This window comes from Oncorhynchus tshawytscha, linkage group LG13 (genome assembly GCF_018296145.1).
Source record: "Oncorhynchus tshawytscha isolate Ot180627B linkage group LG13, Otsh_v2.0, whole genome shotgun sequence".
In the NCBI taxonomy this organism is placed as follows: Eukaryota; Metazoa; Chordata; class Actinopteri; order Salmoniformes; family Salmonidae; genus Oncorhynchus; species Oncorhynchus tshawytscha.
This window is the reverse complement of record NC_056441.1, coordinates 77,549,335-77,575,530: the sequence shown is the minus strand read 5'-3', so window position 1 is coordinate 77,575,530 and position 26,196 is coordinate 77,549,335. Positions and strand designations below refer to the sequence as shown.

At 46.9% G+C, this 26,196-nt stretch overlaps 1 protein-coding gene across 1 annotated transcript in view; it reads right to left on the bottom strand.

Annotated features, from left to right (window-relative positions):
* Nucleotides 1–26,196, bottom strand: part of robo1 (roundabout, axon guidance receptor, homolog 1 (Drosophila)) — a 423,568-nt gene that overhangs the window by 95,712 nt on the left and 301,660 nt on the right. The window contains exons 7-14 of the mRNA XM_042296381.1: nucleotides 16,286–16,294; nucleotides 15,195–15,319; nucleotides 13,481–13,652; nucleotides 9,791–9,996; nucleotides 7,573–7,654; nucleotides 7,168–7,333; nucleotides 6,377–6,547; nucleotides 5,676–5,796 (exon numbers count right to left, since the gene is read on the bottom strand). Coding sequence (XP_042152315.1) covers nucleotides 5,676–5,796; nucleotides 6,377–6,547; nucleotides 7,168–7,333; nucleotides 7,573–7,654; nucleotides 9,791–9,996; nucleotides 13,481–13,652; nucleotides 15,195–15,319; nucleotides 16,286–16,294 — 1,052 coding nt within the window. The remainder of the gene's footprint in view (nucleotides 1–5,675; nucleotides 5,797–6,376; nucleotides 6,548–7,167; nucleotides 7,334–7,572; nucleotides 7,655–9,790; nucleotides 9,997–13,480; nucleotides 13,653–15,194; nucleotides 15,320–16,285; nucleotides 16,295–26,196) is intronic.

Sequence of the window (26,196 nt, the reverse complement as noted above, 5' to 3'; positions counted from 1 at the left end):
TTACTAATGTGGCTATCTCTGGCTGGCTGGCTGGCTGGCTAGCGGGGTCCGGAGTGTTAACTCATCACATGGTCCATCCACTTATCCATCCATCCATCTATCCATCCATCCCTCCGTCTGTGTGTGGGCCAGCAGAGCGGTTCCATTTGGAGCGGCAGCGATGTCTAGAAACCACAGCGCACCATGAGGTCATAGCCCAGAGCTTCCGAGAGTCTGGTCCTGGTTACAGGGGGCTAGAACAGGGCACCCAGAACAGCCCGGCCCGTCTCCTCCTGACTTACTGGGAACTCTAGTCTAGGATCAGGGGGGACAGTGCAGCCTCTCATACTGACTGACTCACACACACCAGGGGACAGGATATGCTGAGGGTACAGAGAGAGCCATGATGACAGAGATCATTTCGTATAATAGAGCATTGGTAAAGGTGGATCTTGATTTAGAGAGCCTCTGTGCTGTCAGTCAGGGATCATCTATGCATGTGCCTCTACTGTATGTGTGAACTCTACAATACAACCTATTGGTGTGCACTAGAATGGTACTGTACAGCACTGTACTGTAGTGTATTGTACTACTGTACTGTAGTGTATTGTACTACTGTACTGTAGTGTATTGTACTGCTGTACTGTAGTGTATTGTACTACTGTACTGTAGTGTACTACTGTACTGTAGTGTATTGTACTACTGTACTGTAGTGTATTATACTACTGTACTGTAGTGTATTGTACTACTGTACTGTAGTGTATTGTACTGCTGTACTGTAGTGTATTGTACTGCTGTACTGTACTGTAGTGTATTGTACTACTGTACTGTACTGTAGTGTATTGTACTACTGTACTGTAGTGTATTGTATTGTATTACTGTACTGTAGTGTATTGTACTACTGTACTGTACTATCCAGCAAGGTCTCTGAGAAAGGTAGGCAGCACTTTTTTTAATCCTCCACTAAAAAAAATGATGCCGGCTCAAGTGGTCTCATTAGGCTCAGAACTGTGCAACGGAAATATCACATTTACATACGTTTTCAGACCCTTTATTCAGTTGAAGCACCCTTGGCAGCGATGACAGACTCAAGTCTTGTTGGGTATGATGCTGGATGTGGAGCGTCCAGAGGTCTCTCCAGAGTTGTTCGATCGGGTGCAAGTCCAGGCTCTGGCTGGGCCACTCAATGACATTCAAAGACTTGTCCCAAAGCCATTCCTGTGCTGTCTTGGCTGTGTGCTTAGGGTCGTTGTCCTGTTGGAGGGTGAACCTTCACCCCAGTCTGAGGTCCTGAGCGATCTGGAGCAGGTTTTTATCAAGGATCCCTCTGTTCTTTGCTCCGTTCATCTTTCCCTCGATAATGACTAGTCTCCCAGTCCCTGCTGCTGAAAAACATCCCCACAGCAGGTTTCCTCTAGACATGACGCTTGGAATTCAGGCAAAAAAGTTCAATCTTGGTTTCATCAGGGCAGGAAATCTTGTTTCTCATGGTCTGAGAGTCTTTAGGTGCCTTTTGGCAAACTCCAAGCTGGCTGTCATATGCCTTTCACTGAGGAGTGGCTTCCATCTGGCCACTCTACCATAAAGGCCTGATTGGTGGATGCTGCAGAGATGGTTGTCCTTCTGGAAGGTTCTTCATCTCCAAAGAGGAACTCTGGAGCTCTGTCAGAGTGACCATAGGGTTCTTGGTCACCTAGGCCCCTGCCCCGATTGCTCCGTTTGGCCAGGCGGCCAGCTCTAGGAAGAGTCTTAGTGGATCCAAACTTTTCCATTTAAGAATGAAGGAAGCCACTGTGTTCTTGGGGACCTTCAATGCTGCAAACATTATTTGGTACCCTTCCCCAGTTCTGTGCCTCGACACAATTTACGGACAATTCCTTCGACCTCGTGGCTTGTATTTTTCTCTGACATGCACTGTTAATTGTGGGACCTTATGTAGACAGGTGTGCGCCTTTCCAAAGAATTTCCAAACATTTGAATTTACCACAGGTGGACCCCAATCAAGTTGTAGAAACATCTCAAGGATGATCAATGGAAACACGATGCACCTGAGCTCAATTTCGAGTGTCATAGCAAAGGGTCTGAATACTTATGTAAATAAGGTATTTATTTTTTACATTTTCAATAAAAACCTGTTTTTTCTTTGTCATTATGCGGTATTGGGTGTATATTGATGAGGAACAGTATATATTTATTACATTTTATAATAAGGCTGTGGTAAATAAAATGTCATGGGGTCTGAATACTTTCCGAAGGCACTGTATAAGAAGCCAGTTTTATAGAATACAGTATGTCTTATGCAACTAGTGAGGAGGTGTACAGTTATACTTCTATTCAACATAACCTGGAATAGATCGACATGGAGCCAGTGGAATCATGGTAGCCAAACAGTGTTTAATAAGATATCCACGATCTAACAGCATAGAGGTCCTAACACCTCTGCATGCTGCCCTTTAATCTCTACCCCTCCTTTATAATCCTCTTTTCTCCTTCTCCTCCTCCCTCTCTCCTCCCACATCTGCAATCCATTTCAGCCTGAGAGCACTAGTTGGACACCTCTTCCTTTTCACTTGTTTTAACAGCAGTCAAGTGTTTTCAATCTGGGAAGGCACAGGCTGGCACGCTGCGCTGCTGGGCGGCTTATGGCACTGGACTGTGTGTTGTGGAGTGTTGTGAGTGGGCCGCTGTGGGTTGGTTTAGCTCTGATTGAAGACAGGCAGAAAGACAGGCAGACAGACAGACAAGCAGAAAGACAGGTCTTACAGCAGCAGTGCTGGCCAGCGTGACTGGCCCTGACCAGATGGATACTTAGAGAGTTTTGACAGGGTTCCAGTCTGTTCTCTGCTCTGTCCATCTCCGCAGTGCAGTGTCTGTCCTCTACAGGACGCTAGCACATTAGCACTGCTGAGTGGGCAAACAAATTGACCGTGAGCACAGAGTGCTCCAGACCTAGCTACTCTCTATGGTGACTTTGGAGAGAACAATAAAAATTATGCATTTAAGTTTTAAAATTAATGCTAAAACATACAAAATACACAATAGATATTAAAATAATACATAAACCATATAGACTACCGTTCAAAAGTTTGAGGTCAATTAGAAATGTCCTTGTTTTTGAAAGTAAAATACCTTGTCAGCAACCATCACTCCTGTATTCCAAAGGCACGTCGTGTTAGCTAATCCAAGTTTCTTATTTTAAAAAGCTAATTGATCATTAGAAAACCCTTTTGCAATTATGTTAGAACAGCTGAAAACTGTTCTGATCTCCTATAGAGCTCCATTTTTATGGAACGGTCTGCCTACCCATGTCAGAGACGCAAACTCGGTCTCAACCTTTAAGTCTTTACTGAAGACTCATCTCTTCAGTGGGATATATGATTGAGTGTAGTCTGGCCCAGGAGTGGGAAGGTGAACGGAAAGGCTCTGGAGCAACGAACCGCCCTTGCTGTCTCTGCCTGGCCGGTTCCCCTCTATCCACTGGGATTCTCTGCCTCTAACCCTATTACAGGGGCTGGGTCACTGGCTTACTGGGGCTCTCTCATGCCGTCCCTGGAAGGGGTGCGTCACCTGAGTGGGTTGATTCACTGATGTGGTCATCCTGTCTGGGTTGGCGCCCCCCCTTGGGTTGTGCCATGGCGGAGATCTTTGTGGGCTATACTCGGCCCTGTCTCAGGATGGTAAGTTGGTGGTTGAAGATATCCCTCTAGTGGTGTGGGGGCTGTGCTTTGGCAAAGTGGGTGGGGTTATATCCTTCCTGTTTGGCCTTGTCCGGGGTGTCCTCGGATGGGTCCACAGTGTCTCCTGACCCCTCCTGTCTCAGCCTCCAGTATTTATGCTGCAGTAGTTTATGTGTCGGGGGCTAGGGTCAGTTTGTTATATCTGGAGTACTTCTCCTGTCCTATTCGGTGTCCTGTGTGAATCTAAGTATGCGTTCTCTAATTCTCTCCTTCTCTCTCTCGGAGGACCTGAGCCCTAGGACCATGCCCCAGGATTACCTGACATGATGACTCCTTGCTGACCCCAGTCCACCTGGCCGTGCTGCTGCTCCAGTTTCAACTGTTCTGCCTTCTTATTATTCGAACATGCTGATCATTTATGAACATTTGAACATCTTGGCCATGTTCTGTTATAATCTCCACCCGGCACAGCCAGAAGAGGACTGGCCACCCCACATAGCCTGGTTCCTCTCTAGGTTTCTTCCTAGGTTTTGGCCTTTCTAGGGAGTTTTTGCTAGCCACCGTGCTTCTACACCTGCATTGGTGGCTGTTTGGGGTTTTAGGCTGGGTTTCTGTACAGCACTTTGAGATATCAGCTGATGTACGAAGGGCTATATAAATAAATTTGATTTGATGATTTGATTTGATTCTGATTAAAGAAGCAATAAAACTGGCCTTCTTTAGACTTGTTGAGTATCTGGAGCATCAGCCCTTGTGGGTTCGATTACAGGCTCAAAATGGCCAGAAACAAAGACCTTTCTTCTGAAACTTGTCAGTCTATTCTTTTTCTGAGAAATGAAGGCTATTCCATGCGAGAAATTGCCAAGAAACTGAAGATCTCCTATAACGCTGTGTACTACTCCCTTCACAGAACAGCGTAAACTGGCTCTAACCAGAATAGAAAGAGGAGTGGGAGGCCCCGGAGCACAACTGAGCAAGAGGACAAGGTCATTAGAGTTTCTAGTTTGAGAAACAGATGCCTCACAAGTCCTCAACTGGCAAAACACCAGTCTCAACGTCAACAGTGAAGAGGTGACTCCGGGATGCTGGCCTTCTAGGCAGAGTTGCAAAGACAAAGCCATAACTCAGACTGGCCAATAAAAAGAAAAGATTGAGATGGGCAAAAGAACACAGACACTGGACAGAGGAACTCTGCCTAGAAGGCCAGCATCCTGGAGTCGCCTCTTCACTGTTGATGTTGAGACTGGTGTTTTGCGAGTACTATTTAATGAAGCTGCCAGTTGAGGACTTGTGAGGCATCTGTTTCTCAAACTAGACACTCTAATGACCTTTTCCTCTTGCTCAGTTGTGCACCGGGGCCTCCCACTCCTCTTTCTATTCCGGTTAGGGCCAGTTTACACTGTTCTGTGAAGGGAGTAGTACACAGTGTTATGTACAGTTTCTTGGCAATTTCTCGCATGGAAAGGCCTTCATTTCTCAGAGCAAGAACAGACTGACAAGTTTCAGAAGAAAGTTATTTGTTTCTGGCAAATTTTGAGCCTGTAACCGAACCCACAAATGCTGATGCTCTAGATACTCAACTAGTCTAAAGAAGGCCCGTTTTGTTGCTTCTTTAATCAGAACAACAGTTTTCAGCTGTACTAACATAATTGCAAAAGGGTTTTCTAATGATCAATTAGCCTTTTAAAATGATAAACGTGGATTAGCTAACACAACATGCCATTGGAACACAGGAGTGATGGTTGCTGATAATGGGCCTCTGTACGCCTATGTAGATATTCCATAAACAATCTGCTGTTTCCAGCTACAATAGTCATTTACAACATTAACATTGTCTACACTGTATTTCTGATCAATTTGATGTTATTTGAATTGACTTTTTTTTTGCTTTTCTTTCAAAAACAAGGACATTTCTAAGTGACCCCAATCTTTTGAGCGGTAATGTACATACATGACAAGAGTCACTCATTGGGAATGTCGACCCTAAAGTCGTGTTTTGAAGCAGAGAAAAACACTCACCGTCCACTGCACTCTGACAGAGGAGGAGGAGAGGATGGTGGGGTTGTGAAGGTGGATGACCACCTCTCCTAACTCCCTCTGGATCTGACGGTGGTCCACTCCCTGACTGGTGGGGGGATATCTGCACACACACACACACACACACACACACACACACACACACACACACACACACACACACACACACACACACACACACACACACACACACACACACACAATTCCTGTCCAGTATGAACAGCAGAGGGTTCAGACTGGGACAGAGTTCAGACAGGGACAATGTCCATGCAGGGACAGGGACAAGGTCCATGCAGGGACAAGGTCCAGACAGGGACAGGGACAAGGTCCAGACAGGGACAAAGTCCAGACAGGGACAGGGACAAGGTCCAGACAGGGACAGGGACAAGGTCCATGCAGGGACAAGGTCCAGACAGGGACAAGGTCAAGGTCAAGGTCAAGGTCCAGACAGGGACAAGGTCCAGACAGGGACTGGGACAAGGTCCAGACAGGGACAAGGTCCAGACAAGGACAAGGTCCAGACAGGGACAAGGTCCAGACAGGGACAAGATCTAGACAGGGACAAGGTCCAGACAGGGACAAGGTCCATGCAGGGACAGGGACAAGGTCCAGACAGGGACAAGGTCCAGACAGGGACCTACCGTAAAGCGGTCCATATCAAGTCATTAAGAGAGAGCAGAGACCCACCTTGTGTTTTGACGGTGTCAGTGATGGGGCTGGGGTCACTCAGGCCGTAGGCGTTAGCAGCTCGGACCAGGAAGAGGTAGACAGCACTGGCCTTCAGGCCCTTCAGTACATACGACTCAGTCTTCACATGTTCTGCCAGGGTCTGCCAGCTGCTGCCTGATGCATGACTAGGAGAGAAGACAGAACAGGATGTGACACATCAGGTTTAAAGTTCATACACACATTCAGACCATAGGCGTATGATATGTGGTAGTAGAGAAGTGGCCTGGGGGCGCACATTTAATGTGTTGTGAAATGTAATGTTTTTAAAATGGTAATTAACTGCCTTAATGTTGCTGGACCCCAGGAAGAGTAGCTGCTGCCTTGACAGGAACTAATGGGGATCCATAATAAACCCCAGGAAGAGTAGCTGCTGTCTTGACAGGAACTAATGGGGATCCATAATAAACCCCAGGAAGAGTAGCTGCTGTCTTGACAGGAACTAATGGGGATCCATAATAAACCCCAGGAAGAGTAGCTGCTGTCTTGACAGGAACTAATGGGGATCCATAATAAACCCCAGGAAGAGTAGCTGCTGTCTTGACAGGAACTAATGGGGATCCATAATAAACCCCAGGAAGAGTAGCTGCTGTCTTGACAGGAACTAATGGGGATCCATAATAAACCCCAGGAAGAGTAGCTGCTGTCTTGACAGGAACTAATGGGGATCCATAATAAATACAAATACACTGTGACATCACTTTATTTATTTTGGTCACAAGTGACTTCCTATGTCCTCTGCTCTTACCTGAAGGCCTCTATGATGTAGGAGGTGGGCGTGGCTCCTGAGAAGTTGGGCTTCCAGGACAGAGTGACGGAGGTGCGGGTGACGTCAGTGACTTCAGGTTTGAAGGGGGCGCTGGGGATCAGGTTGGGGTCAGTGGGTCTGGCCGGTTGCACTGGAACACCAAACTCTGAAGATGAGGAGAGTATCATGAGACATTTTCTATAAAGCTAAATGAATACTTTATCAGTAACGCCAGACTATGGAATGCATACCAAGCACATTCACACACACACAGACTCACGCACACTCCCTGGGCTGGTGGCAAGATTGTGACATTCCAACTAAAAAAGCAATTACAGACTGAATGTATTTAATTGATTATGGAGTGTAGCCACAGTGACAGTAGGCAGCAGCCCAGTGACTTACCTTGAACATCCAGATAGGCCTTCCACGAGGCTTCGCCACTGGGAGTGGAGGCGATGCATGTGTACATGCCTGTGTCACCCAGCTATAAGACAGAAGAAAAGAGGACAGGAAATAGAGGGGAGAGGGACTAGATTAGTGATCGCTCTGGGTTCAAATGCAAATGACAAGGTACTGTCTGGACATCAGTGGAATTGGACTGAAATAGTGCTGCTTCCTCCCCAATATCTCTCTGTGTCTCCCTCTCTCTCTCTCTCTCTCTCTCTCTCTCTCTCTCTCTCTCTCTCTCTCTCTCTCTCTCTCTCTCTCTCTCTGTCTCTGTCTCTCTCTCTCTCTCTCTCTCTCTCTCTCTCTCTCTCTCTCTCTGTCTCTCATTGACACGCTGCTGTGTCAGTGGAATTGGACTGAAATAGTGCTGCTTCCTCCCCAATATCTCTCTGTCTCTCTCTCTCTCTCTCTCTCTCTCTCTCTCTCTCTCTCTCTGTCTCTCTCTCTCTCTCTCTCTCTCTCTCTCTCTCTCTCTCTCTCTGTCTCTCTCTCTCTGTCTCTGTCTCTCTGTCTCTCTCTCTCTCTCTCTCTCTCTCTCTCTCTCTCTCTGTCTCTCATTGACACGCTGCTGTGTCAGTGGAATTGGACTGAAATAGTGCTGCTTCCTCCCCAATATCTCTCTGTCTCTCTCTCTCTCTCTCTCTCTCTCTCTCTCTCTCTCTCTCTCTCTCTCTGTCTCTCTCTCTCTCTCTCTCTCTCTCTCTCTCTCTCTCTCTCTGTCTCTCATTGACACGCTGCTGTGGTCCCTAGCAGCCAGCCATCAGTGCCTGGTAATCTCACTATTATATTTCCCTCTAGAAAGTGGGAAAAGCAGCTGGGAAGGCCAAGTGGCAGGATTGTACCAGTCAAATTGAAAAGATTTCCATAGGAACAAAGACTAATTGGAGACCTCCTCTCCCTCTCCCCTCCTCATCACTCCTCTCACCCTCCCCTCAGGGAAAGGAGTGCTTTACAGAACAGATATGGTGACACTCTCTAGTGTGTGAGAGGGAGAGTGTGTGTCTCAGTGTGTTTGAGAGAGGGAGAGTGTGTGTCTCAGTGTGTTTGAGAGAGGGAGAGTGTGTGTCTCAGAGTGTTTGAGAGAGGGAGAGTGTTTGTGCCCTGTAGATCAGCCTCCAGGTTGGGTCCATCTAAGCTCAACCTGACAGGTTAAAATGCATTAAAAAAGACATGGTGCGTTACCTCCAAACATAAACTAAATGTTCATTCATGCAAATTGCCTTACGTAAGGTTTGGGTTGGAAACACATCACACTGTTCTCAGTGTTGCCCATTCACCACAGCCCTGTCACCACACACAACCTGCCTGCAGTCATCACAACACACACGCATACACACAGCAACAGTCTAACGCGAACTCTGACCCCTTGATGTCTCCATCTGGAGAAAGCATCGGCACCCCCCTGGTCTCTCCCTCAGTGTTCTGCTTCACACAGCTCCCCATCACACTCTGTTGAGTGACAGGACAATAGTGTGTGTGAATTCACTTCAAACCCCTGACAGCTGATTGACGGCTCACTGAGGAGAGGAGAGGCATGGCTGGACCCTAGGAGGGAACTGATCACATGCTTTATTTACTGATGGAGCAGCAGGAGTTATTCTGCCAGCCAGTCAGCCAGCCGCTCTGCCATATAGACGTTATTCAGGACAGCTTTGAAAGTGATTGGGGGGAATGCGTTATTAATGTCTCGGCTAATGGAAGAGCTAATTGGGAATGTAAACATATGAAGGAGGTCAATTCGGAAGTTTTCAAACAGCCAAACTGTTCTACATTGAGAACAGAATTCCATTCAATGAAGTTCTTATTTCCATATATTAGGATAATGGGTATATGGTTGGACAGCCCACTGCCTCAGTAAGATATTCCATGTGAGCTGGTACACTACAGTAGACCTACATGTTGCTCTGTAGATCAGACAGTCCTGTAGTATAAAGGCTTCATACACAGTCCGCCTGCAGTATTGTCTCAGTTCTAGTACTCTGAACCAGAGAGGTACATCAACACATAGTTTTATCTTTATGCTTTGAAAAGCTTGGAGAGAAGGTCTACCATTCCATGTGTTTATACTGTGTATTCAGTGAGGATGAGAGTTTCTTTGTGTGTGCGTGCGAGCGTGCATGTGAATGTGTGTGTGTATGCGTGTGTGTACATGTTTGAGTGTGTTGTGTGTTACCTTGGCGTAGCGGATCTGCAGTGCGCCCGTGTCCAGCTGTTTGACCCGGGAGTCATGAGTGGACACCAACACCCCATCCTTCCTCCACATGATGGTGGGGGTGGGCTTACCCGTTGCTAGGCAACTCAGAACCACCGTCCCGTCCACAGAGACTGTCTGATTGGTCGGACCCTGGCGGACAACTGGAGGTGGGCGATCAGACACAACTAGAGAGAAAGAGAGAGAGGGAGAGTTAGAGACTGTGTGGGAGAGAATATATATCATTTGAGTGGACGATGAGAGAACAATATTGAGTGGATTTGATGAGAATAATCAAATAAATGGAGAGACAATTATACAGTGGGATTGTAGAGAAACACATAAATAACAGAGGAAGGTGAGAAAGTCGCAAACACAAGGGAGCTGTGTGGTAGACGGAGAGAGAGAGAAATTCAACAACAAACACAAGGGAGCTGTGTGGTAGACGGAGAGAGAGAGAAATTCAACAACAAACACAAGGGAGCTGTGTGGTAGACGGAGAGAGAGAGAAATTCAACAACAAACACAAGGGAGCTGTGTGGTAGACGGAGAGAGAGAGAAATTCAACAACAAACACAAGGGAGCTGTGTGGTAGACGGAGAGAGGGAGAAATTCAACAACAAACACAAGGGAGCTGTGTGGTAGACGGAGAGAGAGAGAAATTCAACAACAAACACAAGGGAGCTGTGTGGTAGACGGAGAGAGAGAGAAATTCAACAACAAACACAAGGGAGCTGTGTGGTAGACGGAGAGAGGGAGAAATTCAACAACAAACACAAGGGAGCTGTGTGGTAGACGGAGAGAGGGAGAAATTCAACAACAAACACAAGGGAGCTGTGTGGTAGACGGAGAGAGGGAGAAATTCAACAACAAACACAAGGGAGCTGTGTGGTAGACGGAGAGAGGGAGAAATTCAACAACAAACACAAGGGAGCTGTGTGGTAGACGGAGAGAGGAGAAATTCAACAACAAACACAAGGGAGCTGTGTGGTAGACGGAGAGAGGAGAAATTCAACAACAAACACAAGGGAGCTGTGTGGTAGACGGAGAGAGAGAGAAATTCAACAACAAACACAAGGGAGCTGTGTGGTAGACGGAGAGAGGGAGAAATTCAACAACAAACACAAGGGAGCTGTGTGGTAGACGGAGAGAGGGAGAAATTCAACAACAAACACAAGGGAGCTGTGTGGTAGACGGAGAGAGGGAGAAATTCAACAACAAACACAAGGGAGCTGTGTGGTAGACGGAGAGAGGAGAAATTCAACAACAAACACAAGGGAGCTGTGTGGTAGACGGAGAGAGGGAGAAATTCAACAACAAACACAAGGGAGCTGTGTGGTAGACGGAGAGAGGGAGAAATTCAACAACAAACACAAGGGAGCTGTGTGGTAGACGGAGAGAGGAGAAATTCAACAACAAACACAAGGGAGCTGTGTGGTAGACGGAGAGAGAGAGAAATTCAACAACAAACACAAGGGAGCTGTGTGGTAGACGGAGAGAGGGAGAAATTCAACAACAAACACAAGGGAGCTGTGTGGTAGACGGAGAGAGGAGAAATTCAACAACAAACACAAGGGAGCTGTGTGGTAGACGGAGAGAGGGAGAAATTCAACAACAAACACAAGGGAGCTGTGTGGTAGACGGAGAGAGGGAGAAATTCAACAACAAACACAAGGGAGCTGTGTGGTAGACGGAGAGAGGAGAAATTCAACAACAAACACAAGGGAGCTGTGTGGTAGACGGAGAGAGAGAGAAATTCAACAACAAACACAAGGGAGCTGTGTGGTAGACGGAGAGAGGGAGAAATTCAACAACAAACACAAGGGAGCTGTGTGGTAGACGGAGAGAGAGAGAAATTCAACAACAAACACAAGGGAGCTGTGTGGTAGACGGAGAGAGAGAGAAATTCAACAACAAACACAAGGGAGCTGTGTGGTAGACGGAGAGAGAGAGAAATTCAACAACAAACACAAGGGAGCTGTGTGGTAGACGGAGAGAGAGAGAAATTCAACAACAAACACAAGGGAGCTGTGTGGTAGACGGAGAGAGGGAGAAATTCAACAACAAACACAAGGGAGCTGTGTGGTAGAGCGGAGAGAGGAGAGAAATTCAACAACAAACACAAGGGAGCTGTGTGGTAGACGGAGAGAGGGAGAAATTCAACAACAAACACAAGGGAGCTGTGTGGTAGACGGAGAGAGGGAGAAATTCAACAACAAACACAAGGGAGCTGTGTGGTAGACGGAGAGAGAGAGAAATTCAACAACAAACACAAGGGAGCTGTGTGGTAGACGGAGAGAGGGAGAAATTCAACAACAAACACAAGGGAGCTGTGTGGTAGACGGAGAGAGGGAGAAATTCAACAACAAACACAAGGGAGCTGTGTGGTAGACGGAGAGAGGGAGAAATTCAACAACAAACACAAGGGAGCTGTGTGGTAGACGGAGAGAGGAGAAATTCAACAACAAACACAAGGGAGCTGTGTGGTAGACGGAGAGAGGAGAAATTCAACAACAAACACAAGGTAGCTGTGTGGTAGACGGAGAGAGGGAGAAATTCAACAACAAACACAAGGGAGCTGTGTGGTAGACGGAGAGAGAGAGAAATTCAACAACAAACACAAGGGAGCTGTGTGGTAGACGGAGAGAGAGAGAAATTCAACAACAAACACAAGGGAGCTGTGTAGTATGCAGTATGTGTATCCCCTTTTAAATACACATAATGTAGGACATACGTCTGTAAATTTACACACACACTCAGTGTGGTATCATACATGGGAGACTGGCTCTGGTGCTGGCTCTGGTGCTGGTGGAGTTACTAAAACATTGTTACTGTGACCTGTAATTACCAGATTTGCCTACGGAGATGAGGAGGCCTGCTCCCTTTAATAACTGTTATTATCTTCTCCTTCTACTGTCTACCAGGACCTGCCACACCAAAGAGAGAGGGAGAGAGAGAGAGCAGGCCCAGCTACAAAGGTAGAGGGAGAGGTGACTGGTTAGAGAGGGTTGAATCTAGGTGAGAGGTGTCTGGTTAGAGAGGGTTTAATCTAGGTGAGAGGTGTCTGGTTAGTGAGGATTGAATCTAGGTGAGAGGTGTCTGGTTAGAGAGGTTTGAATCTAGGTGAGAGGTGTCTGGTTAGAGAGGTTTGAATCTAGGTGATAGGTAAACAAAATAATAGTGACCAGAGAGACTGAGTGAGTCGCTATGGGAACGCTGGGACTAAAGCCAAGGTGACTACACTACCAGGCTGGCTGCATTGACTGAGAGTGATCAGAGGTCTGAACCACGCCTCCCCACAAAGACAGATCCCTCCACCAGCAGGCTAGTCTGTTAATGAGAGGAGACTCCTAGAGGAGACACCAGCCAGCATAAATGATACACTGCCAGGAGCCAACAGCCCAGAGCCAAGAGGCAAGCCAGGCTCCTGGAGAAGATGAGTCACCACTGAGTCTCCAACTCTGACAGGAGCACAGAGACCGGGCCAGACTTGGAACACAGTCTGATCAAAACTCCACAGACCTCAATATGTACTTTAGACACTTAAATACAGCTCATGTATATTATTATGTGTTTATTCAAACCCCTAAATGTCTATGTGCCAAGGTGTGACAATACCACCAAGATGCCTCCAAGATCTAATTCTGGGAGTCACTGATTGGCGGAACTCACCGTCAGTGACCTCCAGCAGAGCCTTGGTGATGACAGAGCCAGCAATGTTGAGGGCCTGGCAGCTGTAGTAGCCCACGTCTGAGCGCTCTGCATCTGTGATAGTCAGGTCCCCCGTCTGGGAGACGGAGACGCGACTAGACGGCTGGGGGGGCTGGTAGGAGAAGAGCAGGTTCTAGAGGAGGGAGAGGAGAGAAGAAAGTACAGATATAGACAGAGAAGAGAGGAGACAGGACAGATATAGACAGAGAAGAGAGAAGACAGAGAAGACAGGAGACAGAACAGTTATAGACAGAGAAGAGAGAAGACAGGACGGATATAGACAGAGAAGAGAGAAGACAGACCAGATGTAGACAGAGAAGAGAGAAGACAGGCCAGATATAGACAGAGAAGAGAGAAGACAGGACATATATAGTCAGAGAAGAGAGAAGACAGGACATATATAGACAGAGAAGAGAGAAGACAGGCCAGATATAGACAAAGAAAGGAGAAGACAGGACAGATAGACAGAGAAGAGAGAAGAGAGAGAAGAGAGGAGACAGAACAGATATAGACAGAGAAGAGAGAAGACAGGCCAGATATAGACAGAGAAGAGATGAGACAGGATGGGTATAGACAGAGAAGGGAGGAGACAGGATGGGTATAGACAGAGAAGGGAGGAGACAGGATGGGTATAGACAGAGAAGAGAGAAAACAGAATGGATATAGGCAGAGAATAGAGAAGACAGGACAGATATAAACAGAGAAGAGAGAAGACAGGATGGATATAGACAGAGAAGACAGGATGGATATAGACAGAGAAGAGAGAAGAAATAACGGATATAGACAGAGAAGAGAATAGACAGGACAGATATAGACAGAGAAGAGAGGAGACAGGGTGGGTATAGACAGAGAAGAGAGAAGACAGAATGGATATAGGCAGAGAAGACAGGACAGATATAGACAGAGAAGAGAGAAGACAGGCCAGATATAGACAGAGAAGAGAGAAAACAGGACGGATATAGACAGAGAAGAGAGAAGACAGAACGGATATAGACAGAGAAGAGAGAAGACAGAACGGATATAGACAGAGAAGAGAGAAGACAGGACGGATATAGACAGAGAAGAGAGAAGACAGAACAGATATAGACAGAGAAGAGAGAAGACAGGCCAGATATAGACAGAGAAGAGAGAAGACAGGACGGATATAGACAGAGAAGAGAGAAGACAGAACGGATATAGACAGAGAAGAGAGAAGACAGGCCAGATATAGACAGAGAAGAGAGAAGACAGGCCAGATATAGACAGAGAAGAGAGAAGACAGAACAGATATAGACAGAGAAGAGAGAAGACAGGACAGATATAGACAGAGAAGAGAGAAGACAGGCCAGATATAGACAGAGAAGAGAGAAGACAGGCCAGATATAGACAGAGAAGAGAGAAGACAGGACACATATAGAGAAGCAGATCAGATAAAGACAGTAGGCTATGGAAGACCTGAAGGGTGATGGAAAGGAACGGTCCAACTGAAGCATCAGTGTGAAGTTCACTGATTGTATGGCTGGTTTTATAGGTGCAATCATAAAATGTGTAAAGAGCATATGGGAATATCAAATAATAAAAGAATGAAGACTATGATTTACTACTTGGTTGTCTTTCTTTTTTGTTCCATAAGCATTCCTCAACATGTGCTCATGTTGGGTTCCCAGTGTACTGTAGGTCCCCCAGAGCCTCTCACCTGGCTGCCCTCTCTCTGCCAGAAGATAGCAGGTTGAGGGTTTCCTGTTGCCTCACACTGGAAGGTGACGGTCCTCCCCACCGCCACCACCTGGTTCCTGGGCCGCACCACAAACACAGGGGGCACTAGAGGACAGGCATGGGGACAGTTAGCTAACATACTGACACAGCATCGCATATCACATAACATCAGACAGAGATATCAGACATTACAATTAATATCCTGGTCTGGCTCATTTGAATGGAAAACAAAGGAATTTGAATGTTACAGTTATGGGCTCTGTATTCAAATGAGCTGTGATTAAGGATTCAGGTTGTCTCTGTTTAGAGTAGACTTTTCTGGTTGCTCGTATGTGGACTGAAAGTCTGTCCAATCCATAATGCAGGCTGTGTATATATTAACAGTTGATGAATAGAGAAAACAGGAGTGTGGCCCCATGTGGGTCTCTACATTAGCATGGGCAAGGACACAGACCAATAATATTTACATGGACATGGGGGATAAATGAGCCATCTGTAGGAGCATCCTGGACCAGGCCCAGCCATCTTAATGACAAACTGTTTCAGAGTGAAGTGCTGTGTTGCCTCCCAACGTCACACACAGTGACATCGGGCCTCGCTGTGCTAATAGGCCTGTGTGGAGGGACACAGCCTGAATGCTGAGGGCCAGCGGCCGTGTGAATTACACCTTCATCTCTGAGGACAGCAGGTACGTAACAGAATATTACTACGCCCCAAACATCTTAACGCTGATACGGACCACGTAATACATCCATTAAAGAAATCTGAAGCCTGTCACTCCACATTCAGACACAATTTGTCCACAGTTAAAATGGGATATTTGGTAATGCATAAAGTAACACAACAAGGTGTAGAAAAATAATATCATGAAATGATTTGGTTTTACCTTGGATTACAGATTTTTACCCATTAATGTCCTTTTGTCACTGTTGCCATTGACAAGTGAAACATGAGTGCTGATTGGTGGGTGGAGGGTGATGGGAGGAGGATGGAGGGGGGTGGTGCTGTGACAGCTTCCTGTCTCTGTCAGGGCATCAGGGTGAATAGGTGACAGGTGACATTTCAACTTACCAGAAAGGACTGGAAGGAAACAGAAAGACGACAGAACAACACACAAGGCCAGAGATGAATAAATAAATCATAAACAACACCATGAAATAAATGAACATGACACAAAGACAACAGATAAGGAAGGCAACAATAGGATGTTTCATGGGTCAAAATAGTCACTGACTGAATTTGAGACATGGCATGTGGGACCAGTCCAGTGGGAAATGAAGAACATTGGTGACTTATTACATTATGTCAAAATAATGCAAAAAAACAATGAATAGCAACAACAAACACATCATGACACCCAGACACTTTTCAACAGTACATCATGATGTACATCATGACACCCAGACACTTTTCAACAGTACATCATGATGTACATCATTACACCCAGACACTTTTCAACAGTACATCATGATGTACATCATGACACCCAGACACTTTTCAACAGTACATCATGATGTACATCATTACACCCAGACACTTTTCAACAGTACATCATGACGTACATCATGACACCCAGACACTTTTCAACAGTACATCATGATGTACATCATTACACCCAGACACTTTTCAACAGTACATCATGATGTACATCATTACACCCAGACACTTTTCAACAGTACATCATGACGTACATCATGACACCCAGACACTTTTCAACAGTACATCATGATGTACATCATGACACCCAGACACTTTTCAACAGTACATCATGACGTACATCATGACACCCAGACACTTTTCAACAGTACTCTCAGCATGACGCTGTTCAAAGCGTCTGTGTTTACCCATGTCTCCTCAGGAGCACATATTAAAAAGAAACATGAACAACTAAACAAAAACATAATAAAAAATTAAAAAAACAGATGTTGAAAACTGTTTATTCTCCAACCAGGTTGAAGGAAGATGAAGGTGAGCCTCTCCTCTCCTCTCCTCTCCTCTCCTCTCCTCTCCTCTCCTCTCCTCTCCTCTCCTCTCCTCTCCTCTCCTCTCCTCTCCTCTCCTCTCCTCTCCTCTCCTCTCCTCCTCCTCCCTCTCCTCTCCTCTCCTCCCTCCTCTCCTTTCCTCTCCTCTCCTCCTCTCCTCCCCCCTCCTCTCCTCCTCTCCTCCTCTCCTCCCCTCCCCTCCCCTCCCTTGTCCCCTCCTTCTCCCCTCCCCATTCCTCACCTCACCTCTCCTCTCCTCTCCTCTCTTCTCTATCTCTTGACTAATGAGGTTTTAGAGTCTCCTGAGGGCCAGCAACATCGCACAGCCCCTCTCCAACCACTAAGGGTATAGCCTTGCATATGGACAACTATGCCATAAAAACACAAGGTGAATGTTAACTGTCACTCTCTGGCCATAAATCTTCCCCAGCCAATCAGAAACCTTATCTAATCTGTCTGCCTCAAACGGCTCCCACAGAAACATAACGCTGTCACTCAGAGTAATGATCCTTCCCCACCTATCACATGCTGTAAAATGCAGATAATCCTTACTTGAAAAGGTTCCAGAGGAAGAGGGTATCTGTGTGTCGGACCAAGGAGGAATCGCTGTATCTCACACACACACGAGCACAAGCACTCGCATGCACACACCCACCCATACACCTACACAAGACCACATTCAGCACACACACCCATAAAGATACACACCCTCACTCACCTCCATTCATATGTGTCTAAGCCTTTAATGAGGTAACCCTACCTCTACCATGCTGCTGTGATCACAGTGGTGGACCTGGAACCAGGGGGGAGAGGTCAGCTCTAAGCCTGTCTGGGTCACAACTGTGTGGGGGATAGGAAGCCATGCAGTGCTGGGGCGTGTGTGTGTTTGTGTGTGTCAGGCTCTATCTGTGTTGTGATCAGAGGGAGTTGGGGCGAGGGGACCAGAGAGCAGTGTAGCCCCCTGCCCACTGGGGGGTCTGTTGTGTGCCAGGAACCCGTGTAGAGTGGTTCATAGGGATTGGAGTAGGCCTGCTGCTGTTCATAGGGCTCATATTAGCCCTGGGAGAGAAATACATGCTAAGTCTGATTAATAGGAGCTCCCACTAGGAGGTCTGTGTGTGTGTTAGCGTGTGTGTAGGTCTGTAAACTCTCATTCACTGGCTGCTTAGGCCTGCCCTGATACTCCACAACAAGCCCATAAGCAGGCTGTATGTGCATTGGCATGCTGTAACCATCACAAGGCTGTATGTGATTATTATGGAAAACAGAAAGGAATGCTTCTATTTGGTTACATTTGTAACATGATTAAGATTGATATGATGTTGATATGTATAGGAGAAAAAAAGATTCCTGACTGTGTGGCCTGGTAGAGAGACACAGTGAGAGTATTGACTCTGTGGTCTGGTAGAGAGAGGTAATGAGTCCTGACTGTGTGGTCTGGTAGAGAGAGACAGTGAGAGTATTGACTGTGTGGTCTGGTAGAGAGAGATAGTGAGAGTATTGACTCTGTGGTCTGGTAGAGAGAGATAGTGAGAGTATTGACTCTGTGGTCTGGTAGAGAGAGATAGTGAGAGTATTGACTCTGTGGTCTGGTAGAGAGAGATAGTGAGAGTATTGACTGTGTGGTCTGGTAGAGAGAGGTAATGAGTCCTGACTGTGTGGTCTGGTAGAGAGAGGCAGTGAGAGTATTGACTGTGTGGTCTGGTAGAGAGAGACAGTGAGAGTATTGACTCTGTGGTCTGGTAGAGAGAGATAGTGAGAGTATTGACTCTGTGGTCTGGTAGAGAGAGATAGTGAGAGTATTGACTGTGTGGTCTGGTAGAGAGAGGTAATGAGTCCTGACTGTGTGGTCTGGTAGAGAGAGGCAGTGAGAGTATTGACTGTGTGGTCTGGTGGAGAGAGACAGTGAGAGTATTGACTGTGTGGTCTGGTAGAGAGAGACAGTGAGAGTATTGACTGTGTGGTCTGGTAGAGCGAGGCAGTGAGAGTATTGACTGTGTGGTCTGGTAGAGAGAGACAGTGAGAGTATTGACTGTGTGGTCTGGTAGAGCGAGGCAGTGAGAGTATTGACTGTGTGGTCTGGTGGAGAGAGACAGTGAGAGTATTGACTGTGTGGTCTGGTAGAGAGAGGCAGTGAGAGTATTGACTGTGTGGTCTGGTAGAGAGAGACAGTGAGAGTATTGACTGTGTGGTCTGGTAGAGAGAGGCAGTGAGAGTATTGACTGTGTGGTCTGGTAGAGAGAGACAGTGAGAGTATTGACTGTGTGGTCTGGTAGAGAGAGACAGTGAGAGTATTGACTGTGTGGTCTGGTAGAGAGAGACAGTGAGAGTATTGACTGTGTGGTCTGGTAGAGAGAGACAGTGAGAGTATTGCCTGTGTGGTCTGGTAGAGAGAGACAGTGAGAGTATTGACTGTGTGGTCTGGTAGAGCGAGGCAGTGAGAGTATTGACTGTGTGGTCTGGTAGTGAGAGACAGTGAGAGTATTGACTGTGTGGTCTGGCCTCTAACAGCTTGTTCTGGGTCTACAGTATATCGTCATCCTGCTTACTTTATTCATATGAGAACAGCTGATTAGGAGAAGGCTCTGCTGTGCACATTGTAGTGGGTGTATGACGTAGGTTCCCCTTTCTAACTCTCTCTGGTAGTTTAGGCAACACTTCTCCCATTCCAGTCCCTTTCCATGGGTTGTTAGTAAAGCCACTCTTGGGGCTTCCATTCCATTCAAGTCCTTTCCACAAATAGATCACAACTAATGGCAAAATGACCAGCGAAGAGAAGCCCACTGGTCCTCTGCATTGTTTTACCAGTGATACTAGAATACAGTATTCCCATTCTAATGGTGAATATCCCCATATCCCCATGTAGTTTCCTTAACAAAACACAAACACCACCACAGAACCATAATGTCTATATCTGATATCGCAGTACTGAATGACTAAAGCTACACATTCTCATCTGGTGTAGATAAATGATCTTACAATGAAACAGTAAATCTAACCAAGCCCATGGCCTGGCCATTTATGTGTTTCTTACATCAATAAATGGAATATTTGACTTGACGTGTTTATATGTCCAGAGGAGGTGTAACAGACAGGCAAACACGTGTGTAAAACAATAATTCACTGATTAAGTTAGTAATGAGAGCAGAGCAGTGAGAAAGATAAATATCTCTGGGCGCCACGGCACAATGCTGACATTGTTCACTGAGGATCTGGCCATGAGAGGTGTGAAGAACAAAACCTCTGTCTGTCCATTCTGGAATGAATGGGCCAAACGAACCAGCACATAACTCTTAACATTTCACTTTAGAGTCGTGATAAATTATTTAAACACTTTCGATTCAAGCAAAAACGATTAAAATGAATATACTGTTCACATAACATACTGTAATCACAAAAATATTGAATCATGTTTCATGCTACAGCTCGCAATACTGTGATGCTGTGAACTTTCCTTCTCGATGCAAGCCATGTTTAAATGGCCCTTCGGTACCCTCATCTGGGAGTTACTGGCAGAGCATTGAATTATCAGAACATTTACATGAATTCCACATAGAAGCAGACAATCTGATTTACTCCAGTGTAACACACCATCTGAGCCAACCATTCACTACCACTGAAATTACATTAAACCAGCGGCAACTGTCTAAGAAATCTTACGGAATGCATCAGCAACCTTCCTATCCTGACTGTTGTTAAAAAACATGTTACTTGTGCCTTAATCTATCCCTTTGTGTTTCTTCCCCCCATCTTGTGGTCCTCAGTGATCTGATGGGACACACATGATTCTAGAATCGATAACACGTATGACAGATCAGTCATTCCATGTGCTAGCTCTCCTGACAAGCATCAGGCCGGTTGCAAATACGACATGACGAAATCTGCCACTGTTCTGCTTCTCTTTTTCTCTCTCTCTCTTTCATTTGCCATATACTCCTGTCTTGCCCTAGTCAGACCTACAATTACCCAGCTTTTCATTCCTTAAGCTTGCCCATGTCCTGCAATTAGGAGCATACAATTTCCTGGCTTGGACGGTTGCCTGCTTGTCTTCAACTAGCTATCCTCCCTCCTTCCCTCCATCAGTGTCCAGGCCCTCCCTGGTCTCTCTGCCATCCAAGCTGGCCTCACCATGTCCCTGGCCAGGCTGACTGGAGATCAGAGATCAGTGCCAGAGGCTCTGTGACTCACACCCCACACTAAATGAAGCTTGGTATGGAGAGCTATGACTAAGGTTTTTTATATTTGTATATATAACTACGGTCTAGAGATTTCCTGATGGCATTATATGGAAGGGAAGAACTGGCTGTATGGAGGACTTCATCGAGAGGTCAGAAAGGGCTGGGTAAAATGAGGACCGGGCTTGGTAAAATGAGGACCGGGCTTGGTAAAATGAGGACCGGGCTTGGTAAAATGAAGACCGGGCTTGGTAAAATGAGGAAAGGGCTTGGTAAAATGAGGACCGGGCTTGGTAAAATGAGGACTGGGCTTGGTAAAATGAGGACCGGGCTTGGTAAAATGAGGACCGGGCTTGGTAAAATGAGGACTGGGCTTGGTAAAATGAGGACCGGGCTTGGTAAAATGAGGACCGGGCTTGTTAAAATGAGGACCGGGCTTGGTAAAATGAGGCTTTGATCCTATCGGCACAAACAAACCAAGGTAAAATGAGGACCGGGCTTGGTAAAATGAGGACAAAATGAGGAAAGGGCTTGGTAAAATGAGGACCGGGCTTGGTAAAATGAGGAAAGGGCACACATCTGTTTATTTCCTGACTTTTTTGGGAGATAACTTACCACGTCTTGCATGCCTCCTCTAATACAGGGTCTAAGCTTATCCTGCATGCCTCCTCTAATACAGGGTCTAACCTTATCCTGCATGCCTCCTCTAATACAGGGTTATCCTGCATGCCTCCTCTAATACAGGGTCTAACCTCATCCTGCATACCTCCTCTAATACAGGGTCTAACCTCATCCTGTATGCCTCCTCTAATACAGGGTCTAACCTCATCCTGCATGCCTCCTCTAATACAGGGTCTAACCTCATCCTGCATGCCTCCTCTAATACAGGGTCTAATACAGGGTATTACCTCATCCTGCATGCCTCCTCTAATACAGGGTCTAACCTCATCCTGCATGCCACCTCTAATACAGGGTCTTACCTCATCCTGCATGCCTCCTCTAATACAGGGTCTAAACTCATCCTGCATGCCTCCTCTAATACAGGGTCTAACCTTATCCTGCATGCCTCCTCTAATACAGGGTCTAACCTTATCCTGCATGCCTCCTCTAATACAGGGTCTAACCTCATCCTGCATGCCTCCTCTAATACAGGGTCTAACCTCATCCTGCATGCCTCCTCTAATACAGGGTCTAACCTCATCCTGCATGCCTCCTCTAATACAGGGTCTTACCTCATCCTGCATGCCTTCTCTAATATCAGGGTCTAACCTCATCCTGCATGCCTCCTCTAATACAGGGTCTAACCTCATCCTGCATGCCTCCTCTAATACAGGGTCTAACCTCATCCTGCATGCCTCCTCTAATACAGGGTCTAACCTCATCCTGCATGCCTCCTCTAATACAGGGTCTAACCTCATCCTGCATGCCTCCTCTAATACAGGGTCTTACCTCATCCTGCATGCCTCCTCTAATACAGGGTCTAACCTCATCCTGCATGCCTCCTCTAATACAGGGTCTTACCTCATCCTGCATGCCTCCTCTAATACAGGGTCTAACCTCATCCTGCATGCCTCCTCTAATACAGGGTCTTACCTCATCCTGCATGCCTCCTCTAATACAGGGTCTAACCTCATCCTGCATGCCTCCTCTAATACAGGGTCTAACCTCATCCTGCATGCCTCCTCTAATACAGGGTCTAACCTCATCCTGCATGCCTCCTCTAATACAGGGTCTAACCTCATCCTGCATGCCTCCTCTAATACAGGGTCTAACCTCATCCTGCATGCCTCCTCTAATACAGGGTCTAACCTCATCCTGCATGCCTCCTCTAATACAGGGTCTAACCTCATCCTGCATGCCTCCTCTAATACAGGGTCTAACCTCATCCTGCATGCCTCCTCTAATACAGGGTCTAACCTCATCCTGCATGCCTCCTCTAATACAGGGTCTAACCTCATCCTGCATGCCTCCTCTAATACAGGGTCTAACCCTCATCCTGCATGCCTCCTCTAATACAGGGTCTAACCTCATCCTGCATGCCTCCTCTAATACAGGGTCTAACCTCATCCTGCATGCCTCCTCTAATACAGGGTCTTACCTCATCCTGCATGCCTCCTCTAATACAGGGTCTAACCTCATCCTGCATGCCTCCTCTAATACAGGGTCTAACCTCATCCTGCATGCCTCCTCTAATACAGGGTCTAACCTCATCCTGCATGCCTCCTCTAATACAGGGTCTAACCTCATCCTGCATGCCTCCTCTAATACAGGGTCTAACCTCATCCTGCATGCCTCCTCTAATACAGGGTCTAACCTCATCCTGCATCTCCTCTAATACAGGGTCCCTCATCCTGCATGCCTCCTCTAATACAGGGTCTTACCTCATCCTGCATGCCTCCTCTAATACAGGGTCTAACCTCATCCTGCATGCCTCCTCTAATACAGGGTCTAACCTCATCCTGCATGCCTCCTCTAATACAGGGTCTAACCTCATCCTGCATGCCTCCTCTAATACAGGGTCTAACCTCATCCTGCATGCCTCCTCTAATACAGGGTCTAACCTCATCCTGCATGCCTCCTCCTAATGCCTCCTCTACAGGGTCTAACCTCATCCTGCATGCCTCCTCTAATACAGGGTCTAACCTCATCCTGCATGCCTCCTCTAATACAGGGTCTAACCTCATCCTGCATGCCTCCTCTAATACAGGGTCTAACCTCATCCTGCATGCCTCCTCTAATACAGGGTCTAACCTCATCCTGCATGCCTCCTCTAATACAGGGTCTTACCTCATCCTGCATGCCTCCTCTAATACAGGGTCTTACCTCATCCTGCATGCCTCCTCTAATACAGGGTCTAACCTCATCCTGCATGCCTCCTCTAATACAGGGTCTAACCTCATCCTGCATGCCTCCTCTAATACAGGGTCTTACCTCATCCTGCATGCCTCCTCTAATACAGGGTCTAACCTCATCCTGCATGCCTCCTCTAATACAGGGTCTAACCTCATCCTGCATGCCTCCTCTAATACAGGGTCTAACCTCATCCTGCATACCTCCTCTAATACAGGGTCTAACCTCATCCTGCATCATCCTGCATGCTCCTCTAATACAGGGTCTAACCTCATCCTGCATGCCTCCTCTAATACAGGGTCTAACCTCATCCTGCATGCCTCCTCTAATACAGGGTCTAACCTCATCCTGCATGCCTCCTCTAATACAGGGTCTAACCTCATCCTGCATGCCTCCTCTTACAGGGTCTACCTCATCCTGCATGCCTCCTCTAATACAGGGTCTTACCTCATCCTGCATGCCTCCTCTAATACAGGGTCTAACCTCATCCTGCATGCCTCCTCTAATACAGGGTCTAACCTCATCCTGCATGCCTCCTCTAATACAGGGTCTAACCTCATCCTGCATGCCTCCTCTAATACAGGGTCTAACCTCATCCTGCATGCCTCCTCTAATACAGGGTCTAACCTCATCCTGCATGCCTCCTCTAATACAGGGTCTAACCTCATCCTGCATGCCTCCTCTAATACAGGGTCTAACCTCATCCTGCATGCCTCCTCTAATACAGGGTCTAACCTCATCCTGCATGCCTCCTCTAATACAGGGTCTAACCTCATCCTGCATGCCTCCTCTAATAATACAGGGTCTAACCTCATCCTGCATGCCTCCTCTAATACAGGGTCTAACCTCATCCTGCATGCCTCCTCTAATACAGGGTCTAACCTCATCCTGCATGCCTCCTCTAATACAGGGTCTAACCTCATCCTGCATGCCTCCTCTAATACAGGGTCTAACCTCATCCTGCATGCCTCCTCTAATACAGGGTCTAACCTCATCCTGCATGCCTCCTCTAATACAGGGTCTAACCTCATCCTGCATGCCTCCTCTAATACAGGGTCTAACCTCATCCTGCATGCCTCCTCTAATACAGGGTCTAACCTCATCCTGCATGCCTCCTCTAATACAGGGTCTAACCTCATCCTGCATGCCTCCTCTAATACAGGGTCTAACCTCATCCTGCATGCCTCCTCTAATACAGGGTCCTCTAATACCTCATCCTGCATGCCTCCTCTAATACAGGGTCTAACCTCATCCTGCATGCCTCCTCTAATACAGGGTCTAACCTCATCCTGCATGCCTCCTCTAATACAGGGTCTAACCTCATCCTGCATGCCTCCTCTAATACAGGGTCTAACCTCATCCTGCATGCCTCCTCTAATACAGGGTCTAACCTCATCCTGCATGCCTCCTCTAATACAGGGTCTAACCTCATCCTGCATGCCTCCTCTAATACAGGGTCTAACCTCATCCTGCATGCCTCCTCTAATACAGGGTCTAACCTCATCCTGCATGCCTCCTCTAATACAGGGTCTAACCTCATCCTGCATGCCTCCTCTAATACAGGGTCTAACCTCATCCTGCATGCCTCCTCTAATACAGGGTCTAACCTCATCCTGCATGCCTCCTCTAATACCTGCATGGGGGTCTAACCTCATCCTGCATGCCTCCTCTAATACAGGGTCTAACCTCATCCTGCATGCCTCCTCTAATACAGGGTCTAACCTCATCCTGCATGCCTCCTCTAATACAGGGTCTAACCTCATCCTGCATGCCTCCTCTAATACAGGGTCTAACCTCATCCTGCATGCCTCCTCTAATACAGGGTCTAACCTCATCCTGCATGCCTCCTCTAATACAGGGTCTAACCTCATCCTGCATGCCTCCTCTAATACAGGGTCTAACCTCATCCTGCATGCCTCCTCTAATACAGGGTCTAACCTCATCCTGCATGCCTCCTCTAATACAGGGTCTAACC